This window comes from Coccomyxa subellipsoidea (assembly GCF_000258705.1).
Source record: "Coccomyxa subellipsoidea C-169, whole genome shotgun sequence".
Lineage (NCBI taxonomy): Eukaryota > Viridiplantae > Chlorophyta > Trebouxiophyceae > Coccomyxaceae > Coccomyxa > Coccomyxa subellipsoidea.
The window spans coordinates 1,313,265-1,336,892 of NW_005178028.1; the positions used below are offsets into that span (position 1 = coordinate 1,313,265).

General features: G+C 52.4%; 4 protein-coding genes across 4 annotated transcripts; 2 read left to right on the top strand and 2 right to left on the bottom strand.

Annotated features, from left to right (window-relative positions):
• Positions 1-22: 22 nt before the first annotated feature.
• COCSUDRAFT_48577 (gamma-glutamyltranspeptidase) lies at positions 23-5,288 on the bottom strand (the record flags this gene model as incomplete). Its single annotated transcript, XM_005645087.1, has 12 exons — positions 23-427; positions 720-835; positions 1,234-1,397; positions 1,867-2,026; positions 2,656-2,805; positions 3,191-3,354; positions 3,662-3,875; positions 4,093-4,221; positions 4,607-4,707; positions 4,810-4,863; positions 5,002-5,041; positions 5,178-5,288. 12 exons carry the CDS (start codon positions 5,286-5,288, stop codon positions 232-234), a joined length of 1,599 nt encoding a protein of 532 aa, XP_005645144.1. The 3' UTR covers positions 23-231.
• A 1,175-nt stretch (positions 5,289-6,463) lies between these two features.
• On the top strand, positions 6,464-9,240 carry COCSUDRAFT_25337 (major facilitator superfamily transporter; the record flags this gene model as incomplete). The annotated part of the gene is made up of 6 exons (XM_005645088.1): positions 6,464-6,610; positions 6,687-6,892; positions 7,078-7,237; positions 7,885-7,996; positions 8,135-8,265; positions 8,480-9,240. 6 exons carry the CDS (start codon positions 6,464-6,466, stop codon positions 8,693-8,695), a joined length of 972 nt encoding a protein of 323 aa, XP_005645145.1. The 3' UTR covers positions 8,696-9,240.
• Positions 9,241-9,516: 276 nt separating this feature from the next.
• Positions 9,517-19,589, bottom strand: COCSUDRAFT_57746 (P-loop containing nucleoside triphosphate hydrolase protein; the record flags this gene model as incomplete). Its single annotated transcript, XM_005645089.1, has 23 exons — positions 9,517-9,739; positions 9,984-10,177; positions 10,496-10,640; positions 11,294-11,472; positions 11,950-12,045; positions 12,236-12,319; positions 12,534-12,629; positions 12,970-13,210; positions 13,668-13,942; positions 14,233-14,334; positions 14,657-14,812; positions 15,070-15,251; positions 15,575-15,764; positions 16,094-16,266; positions 16,371-16,440; positions 16,556-16,807; positions 16,999-17,254; positions 17,563-17,698; positions 17,983-18,092; positions 18,277-18,524; positions 18,638-18,758; positions 18,893-18,983; positions 19,571-19,589. The coding sequence occupies 23 exons, from the start codon at positions 19,587-19,589 to the stop codon at positions 9,517-9,519; spliced, it is 3,639 nt and encodes a 1,212-aa protein (XP_005645146.1).
• Positions 19,590-19,716: 127 nt separating this feature from the next.
• Positions 19,717-23,486, top strand: COCSUDRAFT_54368 (general substrate transporter; the record flags this gene model as incomplete). The annotated part of the gene is made up of 13 exons (XM_005645090.1): positions 19,717-19,846; positions 19,965-20,005; positions 20,112-20,195; positions 20,308-20,356; positions 20,458-20,624; positions 20,745-20,859; positions 21,036-21,184; positions 21,400-21,595; positions 21,771-21,885; positions 22,071-22,260; positions 22,368-22,490; positions 22,653-22,748; positions 22,895-23,486. The coding sequence occupies 13 exons, from the start codon at positions 19,717-19,719 to the stop codon at positions 23,009-23,011; spliced, it is 1,572 nt and encodes a 523-aa protein (XP_005645147.1). The 3' UTR covers positions 23,012-23,486.
• Between the last annotated feature and the right edge of the window lie 142 nt (positions 23,487-23,628).

The window sequence follows — 23,628 nt, forward strand, 5'->3', positions numbered from 1 at the left end:
TGATTGTGAAGGATCTATCATAGGCTGTGTAGAGACCAAACGCATGAAGTACGATTCAGATTGAGTGTCTGCAACATGAGATATAGATGCAATGTCTCACCACGCGACAGATTGGGGTTGCAAAGTTGCTCTAAATTACTGTACATCAATGCGCGGGTAACACGCTGTCTGTGGCAAGCATTTTTTCTGGCTAGCTTGCTCTAATAAAACATAGATCAGCAACTTATGTCTTCACCACCCCAGTACTTGGCCATCGGCTCTGGGCTCAGACCCACCCCAGAGCACTCCGGTCTTGGGGTCCCTCTTTATGATCTGCCCTCTCCCGAACACTGCCCTGTCGTGACCCCTCACATTGGGGTAGATGACGTGCCCTCGATTTCGCAACCCCTCCACTGTCTCCTCGCTATACCCCTCTTCCAAGAAAACTCTGCACCCAAGAACACAACAATGGTATGAAGCCACCATGGTAAAATCCACATGCATGCCCTCTCCTCCCACAGGCAACACTCCTCTGGCATGGTTGCCCATGTTCCCCCCCGTACGTGGAGTACTGAGTTTTTAAAATCTTAAGCGAGCACCTTAACTGCTAGCGCCAGTACGTCAAAACGCCATCCCAATACCAGTACTGAGTGAATTTCTTCCTTGAGACATCGCTACTGGTGCAACCCTGCTCTTCAAACATGAAAACAACGTGAAAGGTGGCTGTTAGAGCAACTTACACGCTGTCAAGAACGGTGGAGGGGCCCTCGGCAGAGTCCACTCCGTAGAGGGAGAAGCGCGGCGCATCCAGCGCTGTCTGTGGCTCCATGCCAAAGTCCAGCATGTTGGATATCACCTGGCAGCCCAGCATGTACTATCATTTTCATTGGAGAAATTTGAGTTCTGAAGGAAGGCATCTTACTGTCCTTGTCTCATCAGTATACACACAACGCATAGATGAGATAGTGGACATGGTTGCCCCTGCTCGAGGAAGGGGGAGATATAATTTATTTCAGAGCCTTCTGCTTCAAGTGATTGCTCAAATGCCATACTGCCGCATGACAATCAGAGCACCGGTGCGGAATGGCAGATCACATCGACTTGCCCTTCAGTTATAGTCGAGATGTGGATCCATTATTGGCTTGCATCAATGTATTCGTGTGATTTTAAGAAGCAGAGGGTGAGTGAGATGGTTGCAGGGGGTTGTTAGCGCGCCTGCATGTGGCCTTGGGGTTGCTGGAAGGCGCCCATGACTCCAAAGGTGCAGAACAGGTTGCCCTCTGGGTCGGTGGCCAGGCCGGGAATGATGGTGTGGTAGGGCCATTTGCGTGGGCCCAGGCAGTTGGGGTGCTTCGGGTCCAGAATGAAGCCGTGGCCCCTGTTCTGCAGTGTGAACCCGCACCCCTCCGGAACGATGCCTGCACCAGCCCCGGACCTATTATAAGCTGGGGGACTTAAGTGTAGCCTCTGGCAGGCTCTGATTGCTTGGCAGGAGAATCCTTATCTCGGGCTCCCTGCCCTTGCCATGTTGACAGAAACGAAGGAAAGCAGATGAACTATAGAGGTACTGACAGAAAGCAGCACTGCGCAGTAAACCTAAGAGAATATCTTGTGGAGATGGCTACTCCGACCCATTCTTGCTATGACATGCGTGGCCTATATGCGTGCTTCAGCATTGAGCAATGGTGGGCTGCCCAAGGGATTCAGTGCAGAGTGCCCGGCAGCAAGCAGATTGGTGCTGTTTGCCGTCATGAGCTATGCGGGGATACTGACGTTCTGATAAGCATTGCGGGCACTGGCTGGTGTGCGCAAGCAATCTGCAAAGCGTGTGGTTTGTAATGAATGGCGGCAGACTTAAAATTCACAGAGGCAAGCCAGCCAGCGCACCAGAGCCGAAGCCGAGGTAGTTGGAGTTGATGAAGGAGCACCCATTGCCCTGGCCGTCCACCACGCAGAGATAAACGGTGTCACCCGAGCGCCGTGCTTCACTTGGAGCCGCCGCCGAGGAAGCTTCCGGGATAGGGTTCCCCGGCGTCACCCTTGCCGCCTGAAAACCCGCAGGGGAATAATAAACAGCTTGCACAGACATGATTTTTTCAGCTTTTTAGTGTCCAGTGTTCCTGCCGTGAGGGATGGTCAACTCAAGTCAATGCTTGTCCCAGGATGCAACCCGAAAGCTGCGGGGGTGTAAGCAACAGGAGCAGCTGCCACGCGTGTGCAAGTAATTTAAGATATGGGCGTGCCTTGTTTGGTCTGAAGAGCTCAGCTCTCCGCTTCTTGGCGTACTCCTTGCTGAGCAGATCATCCGTTGGGACGGGCACCACCTGTCGCGAACAACAAGCTTCACTTCCTCAAGCTTTTCACAATATAAAACCTGATATTTCGACAGACATTATTATTATTATTATTATTATTATTATTATTACACGCTTTTCCTGCCAAAGGCAAGGTGCGTCTGCAGACGAGCTGCATGTAAAGGCTGCGAAATTCCTATCCCTTGTTGAACTCGCCAGATCCAATCAAGACCCAATTAATCGTGGGCACGGTGTTCAGTATTTGTACCGCCCCCCCCCAGCCGGGGCCAGACTTATGACAGAGATGGGGGCAAACAAACATCCTGAGAAACCGCAGCAAAAATTCCCAACCACCTGGCGTGTGTGACAGATCGATTATCACCTCTGGGTCAGCGTTGTATTGTAGGGCGTCCACGAAGCCCAGGCGCATGGACTCGATGGCTGCATGCATGTGCTCCGCGCCGCCCCAGCCTGCGGACTCCAGCCCCTCCTCCAACTCCAGAGAATTCAGCGCCATCAGCGCCGCAATTCCCTGCGCGTCAGTCATTGCCGCTCACGTAAGCACCCAAACCTCTGCCATGGCCCATTGCTGGCTCATGCCGAAGGGACTGGAAGCTTAAACCTGTGCTCGATTCCAAAGATTGAAAAGAGGACATTTGTCGCCAAAGTGGACCGTCGGCCCGAGTGCTGACACTGTAGAATCCACTGCCAGTGCCACGGAGCCGGCACACGAGATTCTGGAAGGACGGCAATCCCCTCTTGCATCATGGGGGAGATCTGCATGCTGCAAGGTCAGCATGCAGCTCAGGAGATTTTACCAGATCTAGACATCTGCTCAACACCTTGAGACGCTGACCGCGCACACAACATTGTTGCCGCAGTGCTGTGAAGATTGAGGGAAATAAACAAGTGAGCACCTGGGTTGGCGGGGGCACTTCGTAGATGGTGTAGCCGCGGTATGAGGTGTGGATGGGCCGGGTGGTCACGCTGCGGTGATGTGCCAGGTCCTCAGCCGTCATAACTCCCCTCTCCCGCCTCAGCACATCCACTATCGCCGCCGCTATCCTGCCCTTGTAGAACCCTGCGCCAGATTGCAGAGCCTCCTGACTCCCAATGCATGATGCATTCTGCAGGCCATCTTGCCTGGACAATTCATCACGATTGGCCATCATGATCGGCCGTCAGCCGTTGAGAGCTCATGCAAGGGATGCTCTATAGCAAGCGCAGCACCTAATATGAAGAAGGGGACCAGGTTCAAGAAGGAGGAGGCTGCTCCTTTTGCTCCTCTCGAGGAGGAGAAGACTTGGGCAAGTGTGACTGGTGAGAATCGCATGCTGTCTGTAGAATTATATAGTTTCCAAAACAACAGGATTGGGCCAAAATTTTACCTTCAAGGGCGCCGTGCTCAGCAATAGAGCGGAAGGTACGCCCCAGATCAGGGTTGCGCTGAATCTCGCCGGCGGCTGGCGCGCGGCCGTCGGGAGTCAGGAACGCCGCCTTACCGGGGCCCCTCAGCTGCGGGGTGCTTATTTTCCAGTGGTACGCCGTCACCGGTGACACGGGAAAGCCTTGCTCTGCCAGCTCAATGGCAGGTTGCAACACCTGCGCAGCACAAATAAGCTGCCTTATACCATCCCTTTACATAGGTCAGCAGCAGAGTTGCAGAAGGATTACTTCAGTATTTACTGGGTTGCACTCTTGGCAAGGGCGAGTGCCTGCCATTGCGCATGCATGCAATGAGTAAGGAGCGTCATTGCTATAAGGCTGGGAAGGATATTCGGCAATGTTGTCGGGCGGTTTTGAGAAGGAGAAGCCGTGCCTGTTTGAGGTCCAGCGTGCCGAAGTTTTTGATGGTGTCCTCCCAGAGTGCGGCGGCGCCGGGCACGGTCACGCACAGCGCGCTGTCCGCCGGCAGCTCGTGCCCCTCGATGCCTTGTGCACGCACCGCCTGCCCATTGCCACACATCACCATCAGTGTTGGCAGTCATTTCTTATCACATGCTGCGTCCTGCCCATTGCCCCACACCTCCATAAGTGTTTGACAAGATTTTACTAATCACATGCTGTGTCCTGCCAGGAGGCAAGGTGCGCCGGCAGACAAGCTGCACGTCAGGGCTGGCACATATCCTGCCCATTGATGAACCTGCCAGATCCAGGCAATACCCAATCACCCGTGGGCACGGTGCTCACTGTTTGTGTCGCCCCACACCAGCCAGGGCCAATGCCTGTTGGGCATGTAAATTATGGAAAGCCGACCTCAGGACATCTTGGAAATATCCGGGAGGTGAGAGCGCAATGTTCTTGAAACCAAGGACTTAGAAGGAAGCACTGACCTCCATTGTCAGGCCGGCTGGGGATCGTCCATTGCCTAGAAGGGCCGTGACCTCGCGGGTTGCAGCGCTGTAGAACAGCCCAAATGCATCCCCTCCAATACCTGTGCACGGCAGTGTCCTTGAACTGTGCAGGTAAGGGACGTCAAATAGTGTGCTCTGCACTGCAAGGGATAGCAGCTGTCAATAGAATTGGTCATCCCTACCTGTCGAGCAGGGCTCAGTGACATTCAGGGCTGCCGCCATGGCAACTGCTGCATCTGCTCAGATATCACGCACACAACACGTAAGCATGCCTGACTGTTAGTACTTAATATCAGAACGGTGCAAAGCATGCGGGGGGGCGAGGGAAGGGAACAGGATAGCAGCATTAAACAAAGCAGGAAGGTCTTGATCACCTGCAGCATTGCCCCCTTGTTGCAATATTCGCATGCCAGCCTGTGAAAACAACATATTGTGATTTTAATATCCAGAATGACTGGACAAGTGTTGCATCTCCTTGATCTGCTCAAGTATGGGTCCTGATGTGTTGCATTCTTTCTGACCACCAGGCAGTCATCAAAATCGAATTTACCTCAGAAGCGAGAGGCTGAGAGGATGCCACCATGCCCCTGGTGCCCAGCACAGGGGATCTGCGGCTGTGGAAATCCATCACGTGAAAGCGATCTGCAATTGCCGTCACCATTGCTGCGAGACAGAAGGAAACTTCTGATCACCGTCAAAACCTGCTATCTAAGGGGAAATTTCCATGTATTGCTGTTTAAAAGATCCGGTGTATCTCTCTAACACTTTGCACAAAATCCGACAGGTGACTTGCAGTCCAAAATACCGTATTTTAAAAATCAGGCTGATCGAAGATCAAAAATATATAAATACCAGTACACTCACCGGAAACAAATCTACGACCAAAATTAAACGATAGCTGAACAGCACGGTCCGCCACGATCGTGTTGGTGCTTGCCTTCCTTGCTGAAGCTGAACAGGTCTGCCAGGACTGAGATCGACAGGAGCAAACTTTGTGCTATGTAAAATTCAAGCTTCGAGAAGCAATTGACCCCGCAAGTTGCAGCTGATCCTGACTCACGGAGTGTCCCGGAAAAGTTGGTGACGAAGACCACGTGCCGAATATTCAAGCCATCTGTCGCATTTCCGAAACTCACGTCTCGCCGCACAATACAATCCTTGCGATGTGTATAAATATTGCACCTCAAACTTGGGGTCTGCACACATGGAAGTTTCAGTGGTAATGGGGTTTAACCACCTTAGTTTCCATTGCAGCAGTGGGTTGTTTCTGAAGCACGCTGTCAAGTGGACAGTGTGCAGGATATTGCTTCATGATCTCTAACTGATAATAAAAAGCATGCACATGTTAATCAGCGGCAGTGTGCCGATCAAAGGTTCTAGCACACTGCCTGCCTCTCGACAGTACATCCCATCACCGGGAAAGCTCGACAGAATATTGACGAGGGGGAGGCACTTTACAAATCAGCAAAGAAAATCTTTTCAGAGGCATCACAGAGATATACGTCACACCAGCTCTAGGATCCAGGATCTTCATACCAACGCTGCGCTGTGTCAACCCTCTTCTTCTGCTGGGGAAGCAAATTCACACGCTGAAATCCAAGATCGAGTGAGCGTCTCCTCCTCTTGTTACCAGAAAGCTAACATTAGATTGCCCATGTCCGAATATTGAAGCCGTACCCTTGGGACACAGCATCCTCTGCAATATGTATGCACCATTAGCAATGCAAGGAGGCCTCTGGAAAATGCTCGCTCAACTCCACTCACCTTGCAACTCACCATCTCAATTTTTTGATGCTTGCGCAGTGGGTAAACACGGTCATCTTCTTCGCCGGCGCCATGGCGCTGGCATCTGCACACAGAGTGACCTTCTCTGTGCTGGCAGTGCCCCTGCAGCAAGAATTGGGGCTCAGCTTGCCACAGATGGGGATCCTGCAAAGTGCCGTGCTGGCTGGCTACATCCTTGGACAGGCGAGTACATCATTTGTCAAGCAGATACAATGCTTCAACATGTGACATATACGCATTTGCCATCTGACTTGTCATGGATGTGGTCTTGCAGATACCTCTTGGGATTGTAGCGGACAGGATTGGGGGCACCCCAGTGATGCATGTGAGCATCTTCCTCTGGTCATGCGTCACTGGGCTGACCTCATTCGTCCGCGGAGCACCCCAGTCACTGCAATTTCCCGCACTGCTGATTGCCCGTGTCACCCTCGGCCTCGGCCAGTCTTGCATCATGCCTGCTACATCCGCAATGGCCGCCAAGTGAGTCCAAGGCTTGCACACACAATATCCTTGAAGGTTTTTGACTCTGAATGCATCACTGCTGTTGAAAGATGCATCTGGTCTTCCCTGCAGTCCTGAATCTTAACAAGTCCTCACCAGCAGTATTGGAATTAGCTGTCTGTCATGCATGATTAGGAGCACTGATTGGATGTGTGTTGCAACAGGTGGGTGCCTCATCAGTATAGGGCAAGAGCGATGTCATTTGTCTATGCTGCATTCAGCCTGGGCATGGTGGCTGGCCTTGTCTGCTTCCCAGCTGTTGCAGCACCATTTGGATGGCCGACAGCACTGGTGGTTTTTGCCGCCGGTGGAATCGCCTGGGGGGTGAGCACTGTCCTCCCCAATTCAAACAGCGTCAAAAGTGCGTCAGGATCATGGTCGACAGTGTTCAATCCTGCCAACTCATCACGGCATTGATCTGTCAGGTGTATGGAGCAGTGACATTGCCTTCTGAAGGCATGTCACCGTCAGCTATAATGAGGAAAAAGAAGAGCAGAGAAGCCAGTTCCAGGGCTAAAAATGCTCCTCGTAAAGCTCTCAGCGGAAGCAATCTCTTCCAGGTAAGCTACCAAAATATCCCGGGCTCTGGATACCTCATTGCAGAAGTACATAAACCTCTTGCAGCACATTGCATCTGTCCTTTTCTCGGTGTTCATCCGCTGTAACTTCATATCATGCAGGTGGTCATCCTGTGCTTGACACATTGTGTGATCGGCTGGGGGTTCTTCATCTTCCAGTTCTGGATGCCAACCTATCTGCACAGCTTGGGTGCAGCAGACCTTGCCAGCATGGGACTCCTGAGTGCTCTTCCCTGGGCGGTGATGTTCAAGTCCGATTTTACTCACGCAACACGTTTATTCATCGCAAGGCTCTCAGTACAGTGGCGAATACGTATGCCGTGTGCAAGAGCTGGCTGAGGTCGTGTAAAGAAGAGGGGTACAGAGAGATTTTGGGTTTATTGTGTTCGGCAGGCGTCAGCTGTGGGTGGAATGGTGGCAGGCTGGCTGGCTGATCACCTGCAGGAGAGCCATCAATGGAAGCCAGCTCGTGTGCGAGCCTTCATTCAAACAGTCGCCACAATAGGTGCACCCTCCAAGGATTGCAGGCTGAATCCTTCAAAGAAAATTATTCACTATGTTTGCACAGACAAGTCGTGTCACTGTTTGATGCCGCCTTACATACATGGTGTGGTTTGTGAAGGTGTGTGCTTGGCTATTGCAGGTCCGGCTGTCAGCCTTATTCCGCTCATCTTGGCGAAGAATTCCTGTGGGCTGCACTTGGCAGTCGCTTGCCTGACAGCGTTCATGGGGCTCCAGGCCTTTGCCTACTCTGGCTTCCATGCCTATGTCCAGGCATATACCTCCTAGCTGATCTCTCACCCTGCTTCATCCCTTGTCTGAACTTGGTGAACGCGACACTGTGCAGACTGAACGTCCACGAGCAGCAACACAAGCTGCAGCACTGATTCTGAGGACAGATCTACAATTGCTGGCACATATTGGGGATTGGATTATGGCCACATCTGCACTCTTTTATGCGATTTTTTATTTCGTTGGTTGTGTGCAGGAGGTGGCACCATCGGACGCTGGCAAGCTGTTGGGGCTGAGCAACAGCGCATCCACCCTTGTGGGGATGGCAGGAAATGTGGTCACAGGCGGCATGGCCGCATCTAGCTGGGGCTACTCTGGTCTCTTTGCAGTGACAGCCGTACTGTACACCGGGTCATGTCTGACCTGGAACGCATGCATGAAGGGGCAGCCGCTCAACCTCAACCTTGTATAAAAGATGCCTTGGAGACCTTGTATGATTCTTCGCTAGGCAATTTTAAGTAAAACATTGCATATTCATTCTGCCTGTACACAGAAGCAGCAGTGCTGTCTCTCTGTATATGTATATCATTGAAAAGTGTCTTGTTCATCTTGTACTATTAGATGTATCACTTAAAAGTATCTTCTAGTAGGTGCAGGTGGTTTCATTGGTTGCGATATGTGGCTCTGAACATCATGAAATTGACTGGCAACATGTTTGAGGTTTACTTGGCTATATAGAGCTTGCAATTCTTCAAAAACGCAACAGATATCTAGATATCTTTATCTAATGGCTCTATTGTATACTACTAATTGTCTTAAAGATGGATGCGAAGTTTGTCATCATGTCAATTCTACCCTCGAGGCAAGACACATTTGCGCTGGCCACTCGGTATCAGTCCTTTCCAGCGAGCACAGCCTTCGATTCGGCATAAATGTTCTTTCTTGATGGCTTCCAGTGACAGGTTCAGAGAATTTCACAGGATGCTTGATAGTATAAGCATGTAAAACTAGCAACATTTTCCAGCTGTCATGTAGCAGATTCAGCATCAGTGATCATGGCCCTCTCCCTCTGCCCCGGCCCCTCCCTCTGTGCCTGCCACCTCGATATGTCTTTCCCTGTTCCGCACCCCAAAGTTTCAGCTGCACTGAAAAACATTTGGAAAACAGGTTGCCTGGCTTCTGGGCAAGCACAAGCGCTAGGACATAATGCTCCTTGCACAGACAATGCTTCCACGCTGCGTGTGCAGAGGCCATGCAGGGGAAGGGTGGCAACTTGGGAGGCAGCTTCAGGCTTCAGAGCATCACCTGTCCCCTGCCCCCCGGGCTGTGGCTGAGCTGGGGAGCATCGAAGTACGCATCGCCGGCTGCGGCCGCCACCGGCATCGCGCGCAGCATGTGCTCATGTGACCGGCCCCGGCCGCGCGCTGCCGGCACATGCCCCCTGGAGGGCATACTGTGCTGGGGGATGTGGCCGCCGCCGCCGCCATGGTGTCGGCCTGCAACCCTTCCAGCGCCCCTGCAATGCCCATCAGGTGCGTCAGGCATTGCTTCCCGAAGGCAGGTTTCGAGGTTCCAAAAGTAGAGAAAAACATAGTCCGGTGACCTGGTCATCTCCACACATCTTGGAGCATCATGAGATCGATCCCAGGGAAACTTGAAGCAAGAAAAGTCTGCAACGCTAGTATGCAAGTTTATTTGAATTTTCGCTGAGATGTGCTAGATCACTCTGAGGACATGTCCTGACAGCCACAGACACGGACCTGCCGCCGCCTCTGTAGGGGTTTGCGTTGTAAGGGGCTGAAAAGCGGCCGCCGCTGTGACTGAAAGGCATGGGCACGGCAGCTTCCAGGGAGAATCCGCTCTCGGGGCCGCCGGCCTCCAGTGAAAACAGTGACGCTGCCGTCTGCAGCGCCCCCGCATGCGCCTCGTCCAGGACACCTCGTGGGTTTGACACCTGCAGCAGAGTTATTATTATTACTTATAATACACGTTTTCCAGTCCTAAGGACCAGCTACGCCAAGCAACACCTGTGTAGCAGCAGAACATTGTCACATATTTCAGGAGGGTCAGACAGCATGTGAGAAATATGAGATCCCTTGCAAGCCTGAGCAAATGTGCTTTGACTGTCTTTGAACAGACAATGCAGATAAACACCTTGACATGAACAAGCATGCTTGCCAGACCTGCCTGATGTTGGATTTATTCACTACCCTCCTTTGTGATCAGTATTGTGAGTGGTGCCACATCAGCAAAGCCAGCATTGTTGGCCTACCTTGGCGGCAAAGCATGTGTTGAGGCGCTGTCGTAGGCACAAGAGGGGCGCCGCCGCAGCAGTGGGCACTCTCAAAGACAGCCAGCCGTCTATCTCCAGCTGGGTCGCCGGCCCCATGCCCTCCTCCATATCCTCATCATCCACCCTGGCAGGCACACAAGTCACCTCATCGACCATGGCAGACAGACAAGTCATCTCATCAAGTCTGGCAGATGATTAAGTCATCTCATCAACCCTGGCAGGCACAGGAGTCACCTCATCAACCCTGGCAGACAATTAAGTCATCTCATCAAACCTGGCAGACAGGAAACTCAAGCCAAGTGAAACATCCCCTAAAAAGTGCGAAAAAACCCCGGGAGGCGCACTACATTCATATCAGAGACTCTTGAGAGCGTCCAGGTGCACTCAGTGAGTCCAGTCCAGTCGAGAGCGTCCAGTTCTACTTGCCCACAGGAGCTGAATATCGAAACCAAGACAGAAATGGGATAATGCCCTTGACAGGTCTCTCATCTGATTGGTCTTTGCACAACCATGACGGGCAAATGTCAAGGATCCCGTGCTCAAAAGAATATCCCCTCAAGTATTTCTTCTGTAGCACTCTGCACTGGGCATGTCCTCAGAGTGCACAGTACATGTGTCACTGCACCTGAAGAAGTACCGGATGTGCCCTCAAAAGCACATGCTCACCAGAGTACAGAGCATGCGGCAGACTTCATGAAGAGACCAAATGGGCGCGTCCTCACACTATGCAGCAGAAAGATAACATTGTTAGACTGGGCATGTCCTAAGAGCACTCACCATGCAGGGCCGGAAGGCAGCCCATTCGCGCCATCGCCGTCAGAATCGCTATTCCAGCCACCCATGTCACTGTCCTCCACTTCACCGGCCACGCGCAGACTTGCAGCCACCAGCGGTAGCACGTGCGGGTTCACTGCCGTGCACTGGCGCACTGCCAGGACTGACTCATTGCGAGTCACCTGCAACCACACACACACCCTTGTCTGAAACCCCTACGCTATTTGATACCACTGAACCCTGGCATCCAGATGAGCCCTAGCATGTCATCAAGACGAGGATGCAAAAGACAAGATTTGGGGGGAAGCTTGGACATGCAAGTGTTTCAAAATATGGGCTAGACAGATGGCCAATGCATTTCCACCTCACACGTGAAGAATGCCCTTGCAGGCATCCCCGAGAGGAGGCCGGCACTGGCTGAATGGTGAACACCGAGTAAGCAAATGGACGGGGTTGTAAGTGAAGAAAAGAGAATAGGGAGTGCTGACATATTTATATATATGTGTGCGTAAAAGGCCTCCTAGAGGGAAAAAAATGGTGCACCCCTATTACAATGACAGGACAAGCGCACAGCACCATCACACTACAACCGCATCAAGCTACAACCTATGTGACAGCAATGCAGCAAGCTGGCTCGGTCAATCAAAGGAAACTCATACTTCCTCGAAGATGATGATGGGGCAGGGGCGCGGCTCGCCCTTGCGGACAACAGGAGCATCGAGCTGGAAATTCACTGAGGACGGGTGAATCTTGACCTGCGTTGTTAGCAGCTTATTTCAGGTGTAGAGAAGACACAAGGAATTTGGAGGTACCCAGCTTGTTTGCCAGACAGGCAGCATATTGGTTGAGTGACTCTCAACCACTTCTCAAGAGACCCAGAAAAAGACATTAGACGGCGATCAGACAGTCATTGAGCATCAGCAGACAAAGGTTGCAGTGCCGCACCTTCTCTTCCTTGGCTGTGAGGATATGGGCGCTCTTGCGGGGTGCCTGCCCCCTCTCAAGCTTCTTGCTGAGCAGCCGCCCCACCTAAGATCAACAACAGGGTGCTTGAAGTCAGCTTATCTACGATTATGACATCATCAAAATACCCACAGTGCTGCCAAAGCCTCAACGTACCCCTAACTAACACGCAGCCATGGCCACGTGAGTTGATCATTGTTACCCATCATCACTACCGGAACCAGGCAAGTTTACAGGAGCAATGAAGGAGCGAAAGCGAGGACAGAGGAGCGGAACAGACCAGGGGGTAGAAGCCGGCTGCCATGACGCTGCGCACAAGGCCCACATCGCGCGCGTTGACAGAGGCAGCGTCCAGGGATGACACAAACCCGCGAGCCTGTTGCAAATGACACGTCCTCAGTTCTTGGATCAAGCAACGTCGGCAACCCATCCTTTACCCCCAACAAACTTGATGTGGCGGACAAGCAGTGTAATGTGGGTCAAGAACCACAATTCGGATCTCTTTTGGGCAAAACGCCGCTTCATAAATTCACAACATGTTTGGGAGGTTTGCAATTCAGATCAACTAGACTTGTAATCTCCTGCAGTGGCATGCCTAGGGAACAGTAGAGGGCTCAGTACCTAGTCTGGGAAGTGCACAGCGCCAGTGCGTGCTTTGGATAGAGTATAACAATTTACATATAACTTGAAAGAGTACAGGGCGATGAAGGGCGCACCGTGAGCTCGCCGAGAAGCTGGCCACGCATGCCCTCGATCATGCACATGGTGCCCCCGCTGATGTGAGTGGCGGCTGCGTACGCGTACTCGCGCCCGCGCCCCTTCTCGGCCGACCACGTGTTGTACGCGCGCACGAGCGCCAGGTGGTCGCTGCAGCCGCCGGCCCCGTCCGACAGCGTCTGCTTTGCGGCGGATGCCGCTCGCCGCGCCGTCGCCTCTATCGGCAGCACCCAAGGATCCCTGGATGCACGTCCGCGCAGCGCACATGTCAGCATGTAGTGTTGTGCTAAACGTTTTCATGTGAAGAGCGTTCTGGGCACTGGCAGGAGTAGAGCACCATTCCTTCCATGGGAGACCATTGAGATCCCTCTAATCTTTGCTTGTGATGGCTCTACTTCCAACAGACCTAGCGTACACGCTGCCTTCTTCATTATGCGTTCTCGTGTCTGCCCGTGGAAAGCATGGTGAGGAGGAACAGCAAGCGGAAGATATTGTTGTCTAGGCAAGCCTGTAGCCCCTTATGCCACCTCTGACATATATAAGGTATTGATGCATGCGGATGGCAACAGTAGCCATGCACCTAATTTGCTGAGGTGAGTATTACTATCTCAGCAAGCAATTGTCAAGAAGCCGCTATAGAAAAGGATGCAGCACAAGGTGTGCACTGTTGAATTCCTGACTCTGACTGCAGGCGCACCGGTAGGCCATGCAGCAGGAGACGGTGAGGATGGGGTCGAGGCAGCCGAAGAGGACGCCGTAGAGCAGCATCTTGCCGATGCGTGGCGGCAGCGGCAGCGCTGCCAGGTGGCGCCCCAGCAGCGTCAGCCGCTCCCCGGGCGCCTCAAACGCGCCGATGTCCTGCAGCAGCCGCACCGCATTCGCCACCGACACCGCCGGCGGTGGCTCCACCGCCTTGTCCAGAAACTCCGCCACACTCGTGTGGCCAAAGCCCGCACCCTCCAGCAGCTTCACCTGGACCATGCCAGAGGACGGGAGTTCAGGATAGCACGCGATTTGATAACCATGATCTGGTGAGCTGTCGCCTGATAGTTCCGCCCTTGCAAAAGGACACAGACCCTCTGCCCGCATCATTGAGGCTCAGGTCTTTGCCTGCAATCTCCCTGCCATATCCCCTGCAATGGGGCCTGCAATTTTCAGTCTGCACGCCATCTTGCAGGCCGTTTGAGTGCTCGAGCAAGCTGGGAAGGAGCCCCAATCAGGTCTATTGAACAGGGATATGTGGAGGTAGGTGGAGCGCTGACCTGCAGGCTGAGCTCGTCCAGGGGGCTGCGCTGGAGCTCGGGAAGCTGGAAGTCTGCGAGGCCCTCGCTGCGCACGCGCGAGTACAGGTGGAAACACACGCCCTGCGGTGCACAACCAGCTCGGCACCGGCAACGCATGCAACGCAGTTCTGCAAAGCGCTCGTTCTCAAGGTGATGCAATTCTCACGTATTTTCTCCTGAGGCCATGGATCCGAGGGCTGACAACACTGTGGTGTGTCAAAATTATGTCTGGCAGACATTGCAATGCATATGACAAAGTCCTGCAAAACGCTTTATGAATATTATGCAAGACTGGCATTGCAACTCTCTTGACATGGATCCAGGCGTTGATGACACTGTGGTCTGTCAGTGATGTTCGGCAGGCATGACAAGAATGCAATGTAAGGGAGTGAATGAACGGCACCTGCTGGCAGCGGCCGGCACGGCCGCGGCGTTGGCGCTCAGAGGCTTTGGAGATCCAGGTGGCCTGCAGCGTGGACACATTGGTGTAGGGGTCGTAACTCTTCTCCTTGTGGCGCCCGCTGTTGATCACGCACACTATGTCATCTATCGTCACCGCCTGCATGTCACACCAGCCCTCTCTGCATCTTCATTTATATCTGCAGAAACATTCTTCTTTGAACTGCTGCTGTAGAGCTTGTGCAGACTGCTGAACAGTCTTGATAGATTGTTCTCCTTAGAAATGCACTGCCTGACCTACTGCTAAAGGAAGAAGCACCAGCCATACAGGGCATACCCTGGAGCCCATGCTCTGAGCATTTAGCAGTGTGACAGAGACAAGAGCTGAGCAAGACACGACACACATGTGGGCCCCACCGTTTCGGCGATGTTGGTTGCAAGGACGATCTTGCGCACGCCAACCGGGGCCCGCTTGAAGACCTTGCGCTGCTCTGCGGCGGGCACCATGCTGTGCAGGGGCAGGACCATGTACTTGCTGCCGCTGAGAGCGCTCTGGCGGCCCTCCAGCTGCTCCTTCAGCCGGATTATCTCGTCCCACCCTGCTCAAAGTGCACATGGATTGCTCACTATCTCTCGCAGCGTGCTGGGGGTATCTGAATGCACGAGAGAAGAACATCAAACGGAGCCAAATTGAGTCCTGCCAAGCGCGTTAGAAGCAACTCTGTCAGTGTCCAGCACTCAGAAGTGATCACAAGTTGATTGAGAGTCCCCTATTCTGCTGAGCACCACAGACTCTCTCCTGAATATGCAGGTGTCTCAGTGACAAGCCACTTTACGACGGCGCGTGGGTCACAGGTGTTAAAGGCTTTGCAGCAAGGATGGCAGCGAGTATGATAGGAACAATAGAGCAGTAAAGACGCACCAGGAAGGAAGATGAGAACAGCGCCCAGGCTGGCGCCCTGCTCTTCAGCTCGGCTGTAGGGGCCCTCGCCACAGATGTACATCAGCAGCGCCTCTATCAAGGACAGGTCCACCTCGTCAGCATCCGTGGACGCCTGGTACCGAGACACTGCCAGCGCGCTCACCTCCGCATGACTGGACGTCTGCGCCACCTGCCGCAAGCATGCACACCCTGCTCAATCCTCTGAGGCCGTCAACTCTGCTGTTGCTTGGTTGTGGCCCCTTCTAGCCAAGAGGATGAAAGAATGGAGTCACAGGCCCCGTTGAAATAGATCGCTGTTCTCAGCCGAGGTGTTTCACACTTCTCCGTTGAGAGGCCAACGCTTTCACAAAGCAGGGGATGCCCAACACCAAAGACAAAACTTCCAAGGACTCCGCTACGCCAAGAAAGGAGCAGGCATATTGAGGAAGCTGTTGCATTAGCAGTCTGCAATGGCCTGTCCTTGATAGAATCAAGGACAGTGGTGCAGTTGCAAGGCACCTCCATGTGGCTGCTCAGGAAGTCTGCCACTTCTGAGTGGCCGAACTTGGTGGCCCAGTCCTGCGCGCTGCTGCCGTCTCGAGAGCGCAGCAGGGGGTCTGCCCCGGCCGTCAGCAGTGCAGCCACATCCTCCAACCTCCCCTTGCCGGCTGCTGCCATCAGCGCCGTGGCTCCTGTTGCAGCAAAGGGTCCTTGTTGCAGGCAAAAAGCTTTTAGGCAGCTATCAGACCACCACCCAATCTTGTAACAAGGACTTTTATATTGTAGAAAATATTACCTGTGCTCATGTGGGTTACGTTCAAGCACGCAGTGGAGCATGCTTCGTCCATGCTGTTGGCTCCTGTCATCTGCACGCATGAAAGCGCTTCAAGCATTGTCATGCAGTGGCAGAAGATGCAGACCTAGGCTTAAAAGACATCAAGGAAATGTGAAATCTTAACTCTGATGAAAGGAGTACCTTACCTCCAGCAAGTGATCAAAGTGCTCGTCGTCGCCATGCAAGAAGGCCTGCATGATTGCGCTCTCTATAGCCTCTCTCTGCTCCTTTGGAATGTCTGAGGGCTCTGCCCTGTTTGGGGCTGGAGGCAGAATGCCACCATGACCTCTTCTGGATGAATTACCATCTTGCTGGGCCAGCAGCGCATCTTGGTAGCCGATCAGCCTCAGCACATCCTCGAGATACATGTCTGTCACAGGGTATGTGAATCCAGGCACCTGCAAACAGCCAGCATCTTTGCATCAATTGAGACACTGACAGCAAGAAGCAAAATGTGTACGCATCCACCAGAAAGGTGCGCCTGTGTCTATGCATACAATATATGCAACATCAGACAAAAAATGGGCACCGGGCTCTTGTTTTGATCAAGAAGCATCGATTGCTATTGTCTGGCAGTCTTGCGGCTCACCTCAATGACCGGGCAGCCGCCAAAGTAATTGGAGAACAGCTCTATGTGCAGAGTAGCAGACATCAGCACGACACGCAGGTTGGGGTGCGCAAGCAGCAGGTCTCGCAGCAGGATGAGCAGGAAGTCTGCAAAGCGGTCCCTCTCGTGGATCTCGTCCACAATTATATGGGTTATGTCATCCAGGCCCTCCCCCTGAGTCAGCATGCGCAGCAGTACCCCATTCGTGCAGAACATCAGCGAGGATCCCGGGCCTCCCCTGCGCAAACACAAGGAGAGTTTCATCTCAGCTCTCTTTTTCTAGGCTTTTGGGAAAATATGTTTGCCTCCGGCACCACATCATGGACCTTGATGATGCAAGACAAAGCCACGGGAGAGCCTGGGCAGAGCCGCCGTATGCAGCACACAACCACTGCTGCAACATGCTTTTGAAAACTATAACATCAGCAGTGATCAGCACAGCCACTGCAACATCTAAACCTTTTGAGTTCCACTGCATGTATGGCCATTTCTTGTATCAGTATAACAATCAGTGCAGGCTGCGGAAGTGCAAGCAGGAGGACTCACTTGGACTCCAGGCGGATGGTGTAGCCGACACTGGTACCGCACTTCTCGCCGCGCTCAGCCGCCACCCGCTCCGCGATGGAGATTGCGCTGATGCGCCGCGGCTGCGTGCACATTATGCGGCAGCCGCGCCCGGCAGCTGCACACAGGACAGGGCACAATCGCTTCAATGTTGCCTGCATCTCTACTCAACTGATTCTCTAGCACTGACGGTGGGTTTCCTGCTGATCCTGCTTCTGTGCACTTGCTGTAGCCAGGTTCTCACTCGTTTGTACAATTACCTTACCCCATGTTCATGCATACATCATGAAGCTTGTGCCCCTTTGCCTCCAAGCTCTTGAGCTATCTGGACTAGAATTCAATCTTCCTGGTACAGGTGGCCAATTGATGGTGTAAATTGCATCCAAATAAACAGAAGCGCACCCCAGGCGTCCTCAAGGAGAAACTGGGGCACCTGCGTCGTCTTGCCACAGCCGGTCTCTCCGGCAACCAGCACCACCTGATTGTTGGCAATCGCCTGCAGAATCTGATTCCTGCAACCCACATTCATGCCTCCCCTCAGCTACAGTCTCACAACCTTGCGTCAGCTGCACTAGTGGATGTGGCAGGATCCAGCCTTTGCATCATACTCATGTTACAAAGGAATGTTGATTCTCACTCCCCGGTTCCCAGACCCCTGCTGAGAAAGACTCAATTATGTTGAAGGAGGACAGGCACCTGTATGGTGCAATTGGGAGCGCATTGCGAGTGGCTGTGATGGCGGCCACGGCAGGAGTCTGCTGAGCCCTGGCCCACGCTGCATGGTGCCTGCGCACCTCCTCTTCAGGGAAGTGTGCAGCGCCGACCGTGCTCCTGCGCTTCCTGCCGCTGACTTGCTGATGCACCTGGTGCTCCGCTGCACCCAGGGACGCCACCGCACCCCCTTGCATGGCGGCGGCAAGCTCTGCATCCGATGGTGGATGCCTCTGCAGCCATTGCATGTCCTGGTAAGTTCCGGTGATGACCATGATGAGGGCCTGTCTTTTGACAATGCAGTCACAAATTAGGATGTGCACAACGCTGTGCAGGCAGGATATACCTCATAGTAAGCTTGGAGGACATCCAATGAGGCAGGGGCGATTGGCAGGTCAAATGCCTCCTTCACCAGGCGTCCCGAGGCTGCTGGCTTGTAGACAGTGACTTGCCGATTGTCATTCTTCCTGTTGCACAGAATGCATTAGCCAGTGAGCTGATGTGGCCTTATTGCGTAACCTCCGCGATCAATGAACATTCTGAGTGATGGCACCTTGGTAAGGCATTGCATGCTGTAGGAGTGTCTGGGTGGACAGCTCACCCTTGGCTCTTTGACGTGAAGCCGTACTTGCGGCATTCTGCATGGACAACTGCGCGGTCGTGATTGCTCAGGCCAGGAGGAAACACGTAGCCTGTTCGACAGCACAAGGGCATCAGAAGACACTCGAGAAAGATTGAGTGGACGTCCAAGTCAAAAGCAAGCGCAAATGGCATCTAAGCGAACATCGATGTATACTAGTCTTTCCTCTGCTGAAAATCAAAATTGTGTGCTCAGTACGTGAAGTCAGCCTGTACTGACAATTTTTCCGCCAATCATCATCACTTCAAGGGCTCAAGCTGTACATATAAGAGCTTAGGGATATCTCATGATTTGACTGATATCAGAACAAGAGTTACTTGTTTCGTTGGAGCGCTGAAATACTTCCAGCTGCTGTCCAATTGTCAGCCTGCTCTCCTCCGATATGGGTCTCAATCCAGGCGAGATCCCAAACCTTCCACGACCTCGTCCCCTTGATCTCCCAGGGCCAGCCATATCGTTCACAAAGTTTGACACTATCAACAATAATCCATAGTAAGTGGATGAAAGTTGATGCGATCCGGAAGGACAGTTCCTTCGCATGCAAATCGTTGCCAAGCTTCGCCCATGCAAAGCGTAGCCGCAGACATTCCGGAACATCGGCTCTCCTCCCTTCCTCGAGGGGCAGCTAGCTCGTCAGACTCTGCACAAAGCCTCCCATAAGCTGCTATCAGGATGTGTTTTGCAATCTCTTCTCGAAGTACGGGCTTGTATTTTGCCGCCTTGAGGTGAAAAGCTGGGAAGCGTGAAGAAAGCCAACACGGCATCCCCGACACACAAAGGCCGAAATGGCCGGTGGCTTAGCGATTGCTACAGTAGGCACCAGATCTGCAGAATATCATGGAGAGCTCAGCTGGCGTGTGTTTCTTGTCTGTATCGTGGCATCCAGCGGAGGGCTGCTGTTCGGATATGACCTCGGTGGGCTCTCATTCTCTTCACGATGTCCTCGTGAACATCCGACAAGAGAAGCAAACAAATCCTTTTCCTTATTTTCAAGAAAACGCAAACACATTTACATTAGCTGTCCGTGTTGCAGGCATCGCGGGCGGCGTGGCGAGTATGCACGGATTCTTGGAGGTGATGATGCTGGTCCCTTTCCAGCTAGCGCCGTGCAGCTGATACACACTATTGCATTGTTGTTCGACGTGTTACGCCTGTAGATACTGAAAATGCTGACATGCAGAGGTTTTTCCCGGAAGTCATACTGCAGAAGCAGGAGGCACTGCAAAGCACGGCGAACAAAGACTACTGTCAATTTGACAGCCAGGCCAGTCAACTATCCCATCAACGCTAGAATTCTTGCTTCAACATTGGCTTTGCAATTAGGCACATTCAAACGTTGACAAAATGGTCTCATACCCTTTCCTGTGCTCTTACAGACCCTTCAACTTTGGCAATCATCGATGTTCTTGGCAGGGGCTTTTGCAGGTGAGCCGAACGCATCATGTCGGACTTCATTTCCATGAAGCATCATTAAGATAATCCATTGTGATACTTTGCTGCTGATAGAAATTTTCTATGGGTGACAGGATTGCTGGCAAGTTGGATCAGCAACCGCTTTGGCAGGAGATTTACCATGATCTGCGGTGGCTTTGCCTTCGTTGTGGGATCCGTCATGCAAGCGGCAGCCAATCACATAGCACTTTTGGTGATAGGCCGAGTCGTTCTTGGAGTGGCGATCGGATTTGCGACTCAGGTATGCCAATGGCCGCTAGTGGCAACAACTCCTGCACTCCTCTGCTCGATCTTGCCGGGTGTCAAGCTTTTTAACCAATTATGCAATGGGTATGGTGATCACTTGCAAATGACAATGCAGGCCGTCCCAATGTATCTGTCGGAGATGAGTCCTGCCACATTGAGGGGCAGCCTCAACATATGCTTCCAGCTGGCAACGGCCTTCGGCATTCTCATTGCAAATTGCATCAACTATGGTGCGACGCTACTCTTTTGCGCAGTCACCCACCGCCTCATGTTATGTGCACAAGTGTCTGTCAGATGAGCAGGATTACTGTCCCAAACTGCATTTGCAGAAGGCAAGTATACAGTGTTATTCTGAAAGGGGAATCAAATTACAAGCTGCATGCATCTGAGCATTGCATGCATGCAGGCACCAACTTCTTGGGTCCCAATTTGGGCTGGCGGCTGTCACTGGGCCTCGCATCTGTGCCCGCGTTTGTGTTCTTTGTGGGAAGCTTGCTGCTGCCCGACACTCCCAACAGCTTGGTCCAGAGAGGCTATGAGAAGGAGGGACGACAGGTATAAGCAACCCCATTGCTCCTAATAAAATAGCTGTACCCGCGTTGCGTGCGCAGCTTAATCGTATCGGTCTGAAGACAGGAATTTTGCCCACCTAGAGGGTGCAGGGGAAGAGCATGCCAAGGGAATGCCAGTGGTCTTGTGATCTAGTTTTGCACACTGCACGCAAAACAGCTGATGTCACAAGGGGGTGAGTTGGAATGTGGCATGCACAGATCTTGGAGCTGATGCGAGGCACCAAAGAGGTTGAGGCTGAGCTGGCGGACATCAAGGATGCTGTCATGGAATCAAAGAAGCACAAGGGCTCCCTGCGGCTCTTCACACAGCGCCGCCACATCCCACAGCTGCTATTTTCCATCCTCATTCCTGTCTTCCAGCAGTTCACTGGAATCAACGCCTTCATCTTCTATGGTGCGCGATTGCAGTTTTCATCTCTGTTGACTCTTCTCAGGCGCGCTGTCTGTCAAAGATCAATGATGTGCATGCATTGAGTGAGAATGGTGCTGTTTTGAGAGTGTGCGCTGTGATGGGCCTCTTTGGAATTTCAAGATAATACATTGTCAAGTGAGATCCGGTGTGACTGTAGCTCCTCAGATCTTCATCACATTGGGCATGGCACAGACGGCATCTCTGCTGGGCATTCTAATTGTGACCGCCATCAATATTGGTGCAACACTAGTTGCAATCTACTTGGTCGACAGGTGAGTCATAGATTCTGCAAAAGCATTCTTTGTCCATTCAGTGACCTGCTTGCATGGTTGCTATTTGAGTGGAATCATAGGGCCATTTGAAAACTCTTCTTGAGCTGGCAGCCTTGAGAAGCTGCAGCATGTCAAGATGCAGCTGTTACGGCAATTACAATGACGAATGAGCATGCTATTCACAGGGTGGGCCGCAAGAAGCTGTTCTGGGCGGGTGGTGTCCAGATGATCTTGGCACAGATTGCTGCGACCATTCTAATGGCCGTGACTTTCAAGCATGTGTCGCCGCCAATTTACTCAATAGTCCTGATTGAGGTCTTTGTTTGTATGTTTACTGCTGGCTTTGCCTACTCATGGGGCCCTCTTGGGTGGCTGGTACGCCCATCTTCACTGCCTATTACCGGTACAATCATTGCAGCTTGTTTGGGAAGAGGGAAGATTGACGGTGGGCTTTGCTTGATCTGTGCTGTGGCTTTGCACAGGTACCTACTGAGATACATACCATCGAGACAAGATCTCTTGGGCAATCAGTGACTGTCTTCACCAACTTTCTGAGCTCCTTCTGCATAGCTCAATCATACCTCAGCATGATGTGCAGGCTGGAGGTAAACAGTTGTTTTCTCATAAAAAGACATGCATGTTTTACAGTACATGGTGCCTTAGTTTTAGCCTGAAGCTCCCAGGCCTCATTATTCCCAGGGAAGCAAATGTGACCTTCTTGGATTGGTTCAATATGCAAAGTTGACCGTTTCTGTGTTGCCATGCAGTATGCAACATTCATCTTCTTCGCGGGATGCGTGGCAGTCATGACCTTGACAGTGGCGTTCCTACTGCCAGAGACGAGAGGGGTGCCCATTGAGGAGGTGTGTTCGCCCCCACTGCAATAATCTCAAAAATTACAAAGCCCTTGCCCTGGAAATAAAATTGACACTGCGGCATTTGGGATCCTGCCAGGCTGGAGAACAGTGTCAGTGTCAAGAAGTGATGGGATGAGTTTGAGTGGCTGCAGGTCAACTTAATCTGGGAGGAGCATCCTGTCTGGAAAAGGGTGGTGGCTCCAAGGGATACTCTAAAAAGGCAGACAAGCGCCTATGCACAAGACATCCACAAGGAGATCACTCCTTGACCGAGCTCAGCTTGAAGTGTCAGCGGGATTGCATCATGTGTGTACAACCTTGCTGTGTTCATAGAAGCGCATCAATCCGATGAAGTTCAGGAAAGTGCTTGTGCAGATGCGCATGCGCATGCATTTGCTGGTGCTGCAGCTGATGATAAGGTTGTCCCAAGGCCGCTTCATCTTGTACACAAGTAAATTCCCTGCGCAGTTTATGCAGGAAAGGAACTGTGTGTAGTGCGCTTCTTGCAGAACATTGCGCGTGCGACCATGGCTTTGCGTCTGCATGCTTGTACAGTGATCAAGTATCAACCAACAGCGGCATGTATGGCTTGACAGGATGCAAATGATGTACAGATGTGCGCGGAAGGGCATGAGTTCCTTGATAATCTGGGCAGATAAATCTTTGTGGTGCACCAACACCAGGTGGTTCACGGATCTGCCAGTGTGAACCAGTTGCAAGGGTCTTGTAATTTAAAATATGGATAGCAGTCAGCATTTGCTTCAGGGCAGTCTGCTCACAGCACTATCGCATGTTGCATGTCCAGCATACAAACCTCACTCAAGCCGTGTGATACGTAAGGATCGCTACTCATATGAATTGCAGCAAAAGAGGGCAGCCACATAAA